The following is a 13,192-nucleotide window of genomic DNA, read 5'->3' on the forward strand; positions in this document are numbered from 1 at the left end:
GAGCCCCACAAAGTAGCAAAGCTGAAGACGCTGTGTGTTGCCGGGGTAAGTCTAGATCCTTGTCTCCCTAGATTTCAACCATGCTGTGAGAAGTTCTCGCATCTCTCTACACGTCACATCACCCGAACTCTCAGTCGATACCTTACTGGGATTTTATTCAAAAGTCCATTGGACACCTTTCAGAGTTGCTTTTCCCTAGGTCCTTTTGGACGGCACCACCCACAGTGTCTGTGATGGTCTATTTCCTCTCTGTTGGGTCCCCACTTCCCACAGGCACCTTCTGGTCACCACCGCTGCTCTGTTTGTATCCAGCAAAGCACTCACCAGTTCTGTAACCAGAAGACCTAGCTCACCATTCAAAAATGCACGTACAAACAACAAGAACAAAAAAGGTTCAAATGTTTACTTTACAATTGTTTTATTCAAAGCAAATTTAAAAACTTAATATATTTTTCCTTTAAAAATGGGGATTTTAAAAAAAGCTTTATAATTAGTTTTGAGGGTGCTTATCTTACCTTCAACATAAATGATTTATATATTAAATTTGTTTTCTGATATCCACGTACATTCTCATCCTTTTTAGGTAGCTATGAAAAGATTTCATATTCAAAAGCCAATGTCACTTTTCAAAAATTTAGGAGAAAAGATTCTTGCTCCCAGTGGTAGAAAGCCCTTTTGCTCTTGGCCAGATGTCAGGTCTTGATTTCTGGTTATGTGAAAAGACGTTTTCTGTTTTCTTCAGAGGACGGAAGGAGTCTCAATTCTTTAGGTTTGTTTTTGTCTTAAAGACGTGTCTAAAATGGGTACCTAAGGTTTTATTGTATAAACTTTATGATGATTGGGCCTGTGCAGTCCAACTTTTAGATGATATTTTCATACCAGAAAAGATGATAATTGGCAGCTGCACTGTATTTAGGCTAATAATCTCAATACTCTCATCTTAAGTCCTTCTGATGAAGAAGACAAGACTCTGATTTTATTTGACCAACAAATAAAGGAATCTATGTACACGGCAGTTGGAAGTGGTCACAGGAATATCACATAAAAATAAATACTTTACACACTTTTCTTCCATGTCTAAAAGTGTTAAAATTCTAACCGGAGAAGATTAGAAGGTAATTAGTGAACTCAATTATTTGTAAAAAATATAAAAACACACAAACCAAATGATGCAAAAAATCTTTTTAATCTAAAAATTCATTTCCCAGGGCTAATTAAGAGCCAAGGCCTGCCAATTTTTATCAGTTTATTTGACCAAAAAGAGCTATTCAGCATTTTCTTCAAAGTAAGATAATATATAATAGATTTTGATAAACCTTTCTAAGTGAGGACATGATACGGCAGGCAGTTCAAGGAAAAATAGCATTAACTTTTTCTTTGGTGTAACCAAAAGGATATCCAAAAGTTAGCAAATGTTGACGTTTCAAGTGATAAGAAATTGCCAAATGGAAGTTTAAACTCTGGTTTTAAAAAAAAAAAGTCGTAAAAGGAAAGGCTCCACCCACAGTTCTGTAGTGCAAGTTTTAAAATTTAATTCTGAAAAATAATTTTATTTAATAAGCAGGAAACAAATTCCAGCAGTGTATCACTTACTCCTCTCCCCTTCTCTCATCTCTGTTACCCTCTCTGTATATGCCACTGTCATTTCAGCTCTCCAAGGAGGTCCCAGCTGCTGCTCAAGGAGGAAAAGTCATTAAAAAATTACCTACATTTCTACAAACCGGGCTAGAAGTTGTGTGTCTGTGGCTGCACAGCAGCAGACTCCGAGTTACAGCGTTGCCATGTCCACGTATCTGTCATTTTTACAAAAAAGAAACAAAGCCTTTTTTCCCCAGAAAAAAGTACCTGAACCAATGAGTCACTTAGCCCCTTACCAACTTTTTGGGGTAACCACTACACAGCTCCCCTTGAAAGCACACCTGTGCCCATCCCCGCCCGTTCTGTGCGCTCAGCACCAGCAAATCTACCCCCTCTCTCTCAGAAGTAATGGTCCTCTCCCTTCTTCTGGAACTCACTAATTTCCATAAACGTAATACTTTTAAAGCAGTTACCACCTTACTCAGGAGGCTCCATTACTCTACCTAGCTTAACGCTGTCTCTCCTATTTCTGTACATGCTGCTTGTATTTTTTTTTTAACATAAAAAGTGTTCCAAATGCACACATATACACATCCCTGCACACACACCCAGCATTTAGAGAAAAATAAAAAAAAATCTTCCCCAGGAAGCACTTTTAGAAGTTAAGCTTCTACTTGCTTTTAAGCCACAGGGCAAGTGCCAAGTGAGTCCTAAATAGCCCTCCCTTTCCGCTGCGGGGCCGGCCCGTGCCGGGCCCACAGCACAGATGCTGAGCGGGATCCACGGCCAAGGCAGGGAAGGGTACCTGTCAGGCTTCCCAGAGCGATGTGCTGCACATCTCCTCACATCCCCTGGGAGGTTCTTGCCCTTAACTCTCTTCCCTCTGGGGACCTCCGCGCTGTTCTGATGGATCCGTGCCCTCTGCGCCGGGCCGCCCCTCCATGGCGCCGGGAGCCTGCGCCCCCTGCGAGGCAGCGGGCTGCCCTGCACAGAGCAGGCGGCCCTCACCCACGCCATCCCCCGCCAGTGTTTCCAGCGAACGTCCCCTCGCAGCGCCCAGGGCCCGGAGAGCCCTGCCGTCTACGGGCTCCGTGGCTTCCCCTTCGCCCTCTGAGATGACGGTCATGGGGCTGCTCTGGATCCGGTTCCGCACGCTGTACCGGCTGCTGGCGGCAGAAGGCGGAGTTCGGCTGCGGCCGTACCTGGGGCCAGAAAAGGACAGGCTCCGAGGCATCGAGCCTTCGTTCTTGGCCCACTCCTCCTGGGCCCTTCTGTTCTTGCTTGGGGAGCAGCTTGATGGGCTCTCGGGGGTGTCTGGTGAAGGCTCTGACCTTGACCTCTGGAACCTGGGGTCCGTGTTCTTGAGCATCTCGGCTGCGGACATGCGGGCACTGGTGTCTGACCGACTCCCTTTTTTCAGCAGCAGAGCTTTGAAGTTGTCACTGCTGGTGCTGCTCTTCCGGATGCTTCTCTGAATCGATCCCACTTGCTTCTGGGAGGCCAGGCTGGGGGCAGCACCGGTGGGTGTCACTGGCGGGGAGGGAGAATGGTTTCGCGAGTGGTCATCATCGGAATCTCTACGGCCAAGGACTTTCCTCTTAGACCTGAGATTTAAGAACGTTAAGAGGAAGGTTAACTCCTGGTGGGCCACTGGCTGCCAACCACATCCACCCTGCTTCTCTCACCGCACACCACCTATTATTTTCACTACGGAATGTACCAAACACCCAGGCAAAGAGAATAGTTCATTGTATTACTATGTGTGCCCATGACCCAGCTGTGATCATTATTAACTTATGGCCACCCCGTTTTCATTTCTACCCTCACTGGATTATTCTGAAACGAATCTCAAACATTGTATTATCTTACTTTGGATAGGACCATTTCCAACGTTTTTAATACTTGCCATTTCTTACTTAACTCTTCTATATGGGACCGATGCTGGGTGAACTTCATGGTGCTGGCACTCGAATGGCCTAATACAGGGGTCTCCAAGCCCCGGGGCCGCGGGGTAGCGGGGCCTGTTAGGAAGTGGGCCTCACGGCAGGAGGCGAGCGGCGGGGAAGCTTCATCTGCTGCTCCTGCATCGCTCTCATTACCACCTGAGCCACCCCCCGCCCCGACCACTCCGTGGAAAAACTGTCTTCCACGAAACTGGTCGCTGGTGCCAAAAACGTTGGGGACCACTGGCCTAACAGATAAGCCAACTCCTAGAATGTCCCACGTACTGAGACAGGCCCCCACCTTAGGTTCTAGAACAACTCTGCAACTTTACGTTCTCCATCATTCTAGAGTTTGGCATAAAACCAGTTTGCCTTGGCTCTTACTGGACCATTTGTCAACTCCTAGAAACCCAATCTTCCGGAAAATAAGAGTGAACCTTCCACATCAGATCCCGTTGGCTGACTGCAGAGACCCACTAGCAGAGCAAGCAAATGTGAGGGATGTGGGTAGAATGTGAAAGAGGAGGGGCCTTCAGGAAAAGTAAAATTGCCCTGGGGGAATTTCTTATACCCAGTCTCTAAGAATCTCCCTGGCTCAATGTGTCTTCTGCTGAGAATGCACTAGAGAAAATAAAGCAGATGTGCCAAGTGGCCCCTTGCAGGTCTCTTCATATCAACAACTCAGTGTGGGAGGAATCTCTCAGCTAAGTGCAGGTGTGGTTTGGTTATACCTCTTTTTCTGCTATAAAATTCTAGAACATGCAACAGGCAAAGGTTGAGAGGATGCTATCTGAACATAAGAGATTAAGAGCTGAATCTGAGCAACTTCTAGCTGTGTGACCCTGGACCAGTTTCTCATCTATTTACAAGTTTTTCATACTTGTAAAATGCGGATGATGATGATAACCTCACAGGTTTGTGAGGATTCAATGAGATAAAGGACCTCTGGAGTCACACAGACCTGGGTTCACCCACTGCTAAAGTTTCCTTGCTCTGTAAACTGGGGCAAGTTAAACTTTCTGATCCTGTTTCCTATCTGGAAAAAAGGAATAACAGTAGACAGTTCAGAGCTTATCAATAAAGATAAATGCAGTCATAGCCATAAAGTGTCAGGCATAGAGTAGGTGCCTAATAAACCTTTGAGTGTCATTTAGGGAAATATAATTCTTCCTTCCTGCTATCAGCTCAGGCTTCAGTGCTGTTTTTACCTGTCCTGCACATCGAGGCACAGGGGAGGATGGCCCCGTGATGGCTGCCCTGGGCTTGGTGCTCCCAGGGTCCTCTCTGTGCTTCTGGCCAAAAAGAAGCCACTAAAATGGAAGACAGGAAGTGGTAAAAACCCAATTAATAGGCTGAAGGGGGTGGCCAGACCTGACATAGCGCCAGCCCCTTTGGGACAGCAGAGACTAGCCTATGATACTTTGGTTCAACAGTTCTATTCCACTGTCCACAAGAGCACTGCTCTGGAGTTAAGTTGCTGACCCACTGACAAAAACCACAGAAACAATAACATCTCAGAATTTCAGAACTGGAAAACATTTAGATGGTTTGGTCTGACCAGAGAAAGTAATTGAGGTCTAGAGAGTGAAGTCATACAGCTTAATACAAGAAGTAGGACCTGATGGAGTACCATTCCAGTAGAGCACATGACCTCACAATTTATACTGTTTGCTTCCCAAAGACATCTCTGCTCATCTGATTCTTGTAGGTATTGGTTTGTGACTTTTTTTTTTTTTTTTTTTTTTTTTTTTTTTGCGGTACGTGGTCCTCTCACTGTTGTGGCCTCTCCCGTTGCGGAGCACAGGCTCCGGACGCGCAGGCTCAGCGGCCATGGCTCACGGGCCCAGCCGCTCCGTGGCATGTGGGATCCTCCCGGACCGGGGCACGAACCCACGTCCCCTGCATCAGTAGGTAGGCGGACTCTCAACCACTGCACCACCAGGGAAGCCCTGGTTTGTGACTTTTAAATGTGGATTTTCTGTTTGGCTTTTAAATGGAGAGGGTATGCTGAGATCCACATAACAAGCCACAGCTATGCTTGATTAAAGCTACAACCTTTAATTGTAGATTTAGAATGAAGACAGGAGATGGAAATTTATAAAAGTATTGTTGTTTCTCAAGAGTAACTGCCAACTAAAATGAGAATTAAAACTAAATATATGAATTCTCTGCATATATGTATGTATATATATGCACAGACTATAAATATGTGTGTGTGTATTTCTAAGGAAAATGGCTATAAAAAAACGCTTGAACAATAAACACTGGCTTAAAAACTAATTTCTTCAATAAAGATACAAACTTCACACCTCAACTGGTGTTCTACATTTTCCATCTGGCTTTAAATCTGAAGTGAATTAATTTGCATTATAAAATTTGAAAGCTGTGTTTCAATTTAGATATTCTTTATTTTAGATTATTAGCTTAGGTACTGAAGGATATAAAATAAAGCCCTAAAAATCACAGACTTTAGATAGCTTCCTATTATGTCTGCTAATATATTACCTATATCTATACCTATCTATCCATCTACTAAAAATTAGCCTGCATCTATCTATCTATCTATCTCTCTATCTGTCATCCATCTACTAAAAATTAGCCTGCATCTATCTATCTATATATCTACCTATCTATCCATCCACTAAAAACTAGCCTGCATCTATCTATCTATCTATCCATCCATCTACTAAAAATTAGCCTGCATCTATCTATCTATCTATCTATCTATCTATCTATCTATCTATCTATCTACCTATCTATCTATCCATCTATCTATCTATCTACCTATCTATCTATCCATCCACTAAAAATTAGCCTGCATCTATCTATCTATCCATCTATCTATCTGTCTATCTATCTATCCATCCATCCATCTACTAAAAATTAGCCTGCATCCTTGCCCTCACTCTGTAATCCATACCCTACTCAGTCTTTCCTTCTGTTGTGTACACGTAACAATACAGACTGGCCAATTTCTGCATCTGCAGTAGATGTAACTCCTTGGTAGGAGAAACCACAGTCTTTTAGTGCCTTAAGAAGGTTGCCACAATAAAATACAGAGGAGATCCTTGGTATCTTGTTAGGAAAAGTGTGTAGTAATGTGGCCCCACAACAGTTGGGGTTCTCTCTGAGACCAAGTATTTAGTGCACAGAGCAACCAGGCAACACATCTTCTCTGTGGATGCTGTTTTAAATATATATGCCTGCATATATAGCAACCCAATGCATCCCATACCGAACGGGAGATGTTGAGCCTTGGAAGAATTTCCTAACAGTTACACAATCATTGAGAGCTCATTAGGTGTCCAGCATGACTCGAGTTAGAAACATAAGCGTAAACCTCTAGATATGTCACTGAAGTTGCTTTCAAAGGATGTGGAATTTTTATTTCCCTATTTGGAGGAATAATGTGATCACTAGCTACCCTTTTATTTCTAATGAGAGCACAGAGAGCAGTCAGACAATGTTAAAGAGGCAGTTTTTAGGGTCTATTGGGACATTATACCGGTAGTGGAGTCAAGAGTTAAAGAACATAATTCTTGACAAACACCTTAATTCATCAGCTTAGTTTCCCCCCCCCTAAGTGAGATGTTTACATGTTGCACGAGGAATCGCAGGTAGGGACTGCACAGCCTCTGCTTTCCATCTCATGCAATAACAGCCTTTTCAGTTAGATTCCAAGAATTGGGAAAGCACTCCTGACATAGGTTACTTACACAGAGAATCAAATGATTTTACAGGATGTTTGGTTTCAGGAGGAAAAAAAAGGGACCTGATTCAGGGACCTTGGCAGCACAGGGGCGTTCATAAGAGTTATCTGAAAATACTATGGTAAAGCATTTTAGAAGGAAGTAAAGGGTTTACACAGCATATAGTTTAAAGTCCTTGCACAAACACAATCATATCCATTTTTACAATGACACCGTTGTGGGGGTACTCAACTGTTTATAGCCAGAAAAATGAGGCAATAAATAAAACTTTAGTGCTAAGTCATCTTCACTCTTCAAGGTGATCACATATAAACAGCACAACAGTTCAGGCAGTTATTTTGAAAACTTTACGTTTTTTAAAAACCCAATAATTTCTTATGCCAGTAGATGGCACTAGCAGTATATAGTAACAAGCAAGTTTAATTCCTTTGGCTCCTGCTTAAAAAAGATGTACTTTTACTGAAACATTTAAGTAGCCAAAGATATTACACTATAAAATCCTAGTTTTTCTGCAAAATGAAAATAATAACAGCAATAAAACCAAACACTGTTAGGAAAGAAGAAGTCTTGTACAGCTAGTCTGTGCACCTTAAGTCCACAGAACACAGCATCCCTCATCCTGGACTGGACCACTGGCTACTCTAACCCAACTCCTGTAAATATCCAATCAAATACAGCGACTCTGCATTTCTTGCTAGTAAGAGAAGGGCCAACCAAATGGCATCATCACATCGAGCCTCTGTCCCCCATATCATCATAAAAATCAGTGGAACAAAGTAAAACAGAAATTGCAGTCAAGGCAAATAAAAATTTAGAAACAAACTAAGAAATCAATAATCAGGTTAATGAAGCCTAACTGGGTGACAGCAGAAACCTCAAGAAAGAAAAATACATTGAGAAACGATTTGGAAAGGGGGACTCATAAAGTAGATGAAAAAAAAGAGGAAGGAGTTTTGGATACCTGTGAATAGCTGCAAAAAGGTCTTCCGTGGTCCGGGGTCTACTGGGGGTCATCACCTCATCACTCTCGTCTTCCTTACAGAAGTCACAGGCCTCTGAGGAAGAACCGGCTGTGTCAGCCTCCGGTACCCCAGCTATGGAGAAACAAGCAGGCAGACACAAGATGCACAAATGACTTGAATTTCAGTCTTTAGCCAAGCTCCCAAATATGCTTCCCTGCCATTCTGACAACATGAGAATCACAGGGAGAGGCAGCAGGGCCTGTAGTTTGATATTTTACAAAGATGGGGAAAATAATACAAGCATGACAATCAAAGCTCAGGCTTTTCTGTTAAAGTCTAGATACACTGACTGAATCTCCCTTCAATTTTGTTAGAACATTTCTTTGCGGCTCTCCAGGGGGATTACTCACTGCTATTTAATACCAAGCCTGCTGCCGACCACTTCACTCTGTTTTCTGAACTTCTGTAAGCTCTACCCTTAGATCTAGATTAAAAAAAAAAAAAAAAATTCATAGAAACGCCAAGTTGGTAACCTAAGTACGAGGCAGCGCAGGGAGTCCACATACTACTGGCTTGAACGTGAACGTGCACCAGCCCTGTTCGCCTCAGCTGCATATGGTCGGAGGGGAACAAGAGAAAACCAGACTCACGCCCTGGGTCCTGCAGAGACAAACAGCTCTCCACGTTGTCCCGGGCGTCCGCACTGCTCTCGGCGCCCGGCTCCTCCCGCAAGGGGGCTGGCGAGGCATCGGGCTGCACCATGGGGACATTGGCTTCCACTCTGCCCGGGGACTCAGATCTTGCAGCTCCTCCCGCAAGAACCGAGCTGCCAGAGTCGGTCTCATCGGAACCAGCCCCGGCTGCACACCTCTCTCGTGCCTCTCCTCTCGTGGGGCTGGGCGACGGTTTGCTCACGTTCTCTGCGGGCTCCGCTGTGAAATCTCTCTGCGGAGGTGGCACCACCAGGAACAGTTTGGGCTTCTTGGAAACAGGGGGGGGCTTCCTGCTGGGCGACGGGCTGGGGGGGTCATGGGGTGGGGCGGGCCCGGGCCCGGCCTCCGCGCCGCCGGCGCGGCCCGGGAGGTCACACTCGGCTACACTGTCCTGGTGACCCTGAGTCGAGCTCTTGGCAGGAGTCGGGAGCGAGCTTGTCTCGGAGGCAGGCTGGCTTTCACTCTCCATTTCATTTATGCTATTTCGGGCTTTCAGGAGAGCAGATGGCTTTAAATGATACTGGGGAACAACCGGAGTTCGTTTTTCCTGAGATGCATGTTCACGTAACAGTGCTACCTCGGTTCCTGAGTTCTTCCTCACCGGCCGCAACTGCACCATCTGCAACGCCTCCGTGGTGATCAGGGGCATGGGGGGTCTACCACCCTCCTCCTTGGTGGAAGGCTGCCTGCAGGCCTCCCGGGAGGGCTCTGGCTGGCCAGCTGTTTTGAAAGAAGGCCTGGCATCTTTCATCAACTTGGGGTCAAGCGGTGGGGCAGGCGGGGGCACCGAGGGGGGTAAGGCAGGTGGTAGAGGTGGCAGGGAGGCAGGTGAGTGCAGAAGAAGGGGGCTAAGTGCTGTAGGTGGCGGAGGAAAGAAGGTGTCGGTGGGGGGACAGAAGGGATTGAGAACTTCTGGTGGTGGAGCGGGGAAGACGGGAGAGCCGGGCAGAGGCGAGCCCTCGGGGAAATCGGCCGGTGGAGGGGGGGGAGGGAGGAAAGGAGACTTGTCACTGGGACAAGGAGAGGGGAGGGGGGGGAGAGGAGGAGCAACAAGGGGAGTCGCCAGCACCGAATCTAGCCTCTTCATGGTTCCACTTCCTTCCGTAGAAGTGTTGGAGGAGAGAGACGTGGACGAGGAGGAGATGGATACTGAAGATACCAGAGAGGACTTCCTTTCTGGCACCTTGGGCTTGGGCTTCCCCCTCCCATTGGCTGGTGACACTGACTTTAAAAACACAGGCACAGGGGTGAGAGTTGTGGGCGTGTTCGACTGGCTGGAATAGCCACTGGATGGAGAAGTGACCCTGTGTGACTTCTCCGGCGATGTGATCTTTGGTTTGACTGTGCCATCAGGCACCGGGGCTACCGCGGCCCTGGACCCCTCCGGGAGACGGCGGCCTGGCCCGTTTCCGGGCGACGCGGCGCTGCCGGCTGGCCCCGCCCCGCCCGGGTTCCCCGGGTCCTCCTGCACGCCCGTGTAGTCAATGTAGTAACCCCACGGGTCTGTGTACTCGGACTTGACGCTGCTCGTGTCGCTCTGTGCCGGTGTGACCCCGGACAGGGCGTAGACGTTGGGGGTGGTGGCGGAGGTCAGGCTGCTGCCTGCACTCACTGTGCTCTGGCTGCGGGAGCGAGGCAGCCAGGGCTCCTCGAAGTCACTGCACGGGCTCTGGGAGGGCGAGCTACCGCCCTTGCCCGGGAGTTTCAGCTGCAGCGAGTGCTGGAGCGAGGCGATCAGGCTCTCGTTCAGCACCTGCCCGTTCGACTGGCCGCTCTTCTTGGGAATCCTGCGCAGAGAGTCTGTCCGAGAGGGTGGCAGGGGAGGCTTCTTCGCTTTCTTCAGAGAGATGTTTCGAGAAAGGTTTTTGTCTTGGCAATTGGACCGGTTCCCTTGGTTCTGCCGCGCTCTTCCATCAAAAATGTTGACCGCGCTGTGCCTCGGGTTCCCAAAGCCATCGCTGCTGTTGCACACGTTCCCAGGTCCGTGTCCAGAGTTGGCGTGCAGAGGAGTGTAGCAGCCATCGTGGTCCTCTGGATACACGGCCCTGGCATCACCTTTGTTGGACGTCTGGTCCAAACTGCCACCCCTCATGCTACTTACAGGAGTGGGGTAACCAGGAGTTGCCAAATGTGGCTTCCGTGGGGACGCACGCCCACTACCCGAGGCGCTGTACTCCCAGGGCTCCGCGCTGCCGCCGTGTCCCCTGCCTCCTGAATGACTGGACCCACTCTTGCTGTTCAGATCCTGGGGGTGGACCGGGAAGCTCAGGTTGTTTCTGCAATTGTAGGCCATGGCCTGGGACCCATTCTCCCGATTTGCGGGCGTATTTAGAGAGACCGGAGGATCACAGAGGGACAGCAGAGTGGCTGCACTGGACGAATGAGGATCTGAGGCCTGTGAAAAGATGGTGGAGTGGCCCTCAGTCCAGTTACCACGGGGAGAATGATGACCGTCCTTCTGCCTGGAGAGGAAGTGGTCTCTGGATTTGATCTTTGTGTATGAAGATGAGCTGGTAATTTTGCTGTCCAGCTGCCCTAAGCTCTGAGCAGTGTGAATCACAATAACCTCTGAAGAGGAGGAGAGGGTGGCATTTGGGATGACACTGGTGGAGTAGGTCGCGTGAGGAGAGACTACGCACACCGGGTTTGTTACGTTTTCACCCTCCAAGGGGCCCGGCTCCTGGGACTTGGCCCTCAAAAGCGTTCCAGTCCCTGGGGCAGCTCCTAGATGTCCGAAGTCTTCGTCTACTTGCAGGTGACCCCTCTGGTAGGCGAGAGTTTCGTCTGCGTCTTCTGCAGGGTGCAGGGCACCCAGCCGTGGCTCCAGGGACTGAACGTTTGTCCTCGCTCCAGACCGGGGGAGACTGTGGAAACCAGCATCACTGTTGAGGCGAGAAGGGAACACGACACCCACAGAGTCGCTCAGCACAGACATGTTCCCAGAGGAGCCTGGGAAGTGACTCATCTGGGCAGCAATGCCTTGCCCCTTCTGCGCCCTGATTCTTCTCATCGAAGGTGGTACGATTTTCACTTCCTCAGTCTGACAGCTGGAATCCCTGGTTTCTGAGCGCTGCCCAGCAGATCGATAGCTGTCGAGCCTTCCGAGCGTACAGTAGTGGTCTGGGGTGTCCAATGAGCGGCCACGGACATCATCTTGGCCAGTGCCCCTCGAAGCTGGAGATAAAGCAGAAAGAGGCTTGTCACCTAAAAATAAAAAGCAGTATCTTAGTTCATTACCTTGATCTCTCACCCCCTTCTGACTCTGTTCTGTTGTACTTAAAAGAAAAAAATCTTTTCTATTTGGTTTGGTTTCTTTTTTCCTGTAAGCACCTAAGAGAAAGTTTAAGTACTGATAGTTTCTGATAGCCCCTAAAATGAAAATCCTTATTATGAATTTTGGGTACTTCTCTTAATATATACTTCACATCCTCCTATAGATTAAGTGCTGCATATAGGATTCTCAGGTATTCCCTCCTTTGAGGTCAAAGCTGAGTGCTTCTTGGAAGGTTTAGTTTTCACGTAACCTCCTTTTTGTAAAGGTAGCCTTTCACCCACCTGGTAATTGCACAGAACAGCCGTCAAGCAGTGACTGTCTTTTCCAGACAGATGAATGTAGCAGTTCAACAACAGGGCGACAGAGATACCATTTATGAGGGATATTGGTATAAAACATTGTTAATTACATTAATTTTTTTTATGTCAGAAGGAAATCCTAAGAAAAAGAAAAATGATTTACAGGCCCATCTGTGTTTCAAACATTTCATTATCCATCTTAAGCCATTATCATCTGTCTGTTGATGACATTCAAAATTCAGTAGCAATCTGTTGTGTTTTGGTGGGGAAAAAGCAGCAGGAACAGATCCAGTGAACACTTCCTCAGATTAGGATTATTCATTTCTTGGAGCTTTACAACCAAACAGAAAGAATAGCATGTTTTTAAAAAAAAAAAGCAGCAGCAGCAGCACGAGGCAGGGTTTACAGAGAGGGAGGAAAATGGATGAGAAAAATCCTTAAGTGTAGGTAAAGGTTTCAAGCTACCCAGGAAAGAAGAGAAGCTTAAAAAAAAAAAAAAAAAGAAAAGAAAAAAGTCATGAAGCCAAGAACTTAAAGTATATATAGAAAAAAAATCAATCCATGCGTAGTAATCTTTAGGACAAATTAAATCTTGAAAAATCGTAGCAAAACCATAATTCTTTCTTTGTTGTTATCCAACAAGGACCAACTGGCATCACTGTTTACCTGGACAAGGACATTGGTGATGATGGGATTCCTGAGATCTCCCTCCC

At 47.0% G+C, this 13,192-nt stretch overlaps 1 protein-coding gene across 5 annotated transcripts in view; it reads right to left on the reverse strand.

Moving 5' to 3' along the window:
• Nucleotides 1-401: 401 nt before the first annotated feature.
• The window catches only part of NHSL1 (NHS like 1), a 300,877-nt gene continuing 288,086 nt past the window's right edge, over nucleotides 402-13,192 (reverse strand). For all 5 annotated transcript variants that reach the window (XM_067010892.1, XM_059083403.2, XM_059083399.2 and 2 more), the window contains 3 exons: nucleotides 8,844-12,080; nucleotides 8,193-8,325; nucleotides 402-3,182 (listed from right to left, as the gene is read on the reverse strand). In XM_067010892.1, the coding sequence (XP_066866993.1) occupies nucleotides 2,447-3,182; nucleotides 8,193-8,325; nucleotides 8,844-12,080 (4,106 nt within the window). In that variant the 3' untranslated portion in view covers nucleotides 402-2,446. The remainder of the gene's footprint in view (nucleotides 3,183-8,192; nucleotides 8,326-8,843; nucleotides 12,081-13,192) is intronic.

The sequence above is a fragment of the Kogia breviceps genome, chromosome 13 (assembly GCF_026419965.1).
Source record: "Kogia breviceps isolate mKogBre1 chromosome 13, mKogBre1 haplotype 1, whole genome shotgun sequence".
Lineage (NCBI taxonomy): Eukaryota > Metazoa > Chordata > Mammalia > Artiodactyla > Physeteridae > Kogia > Kogia breviceps.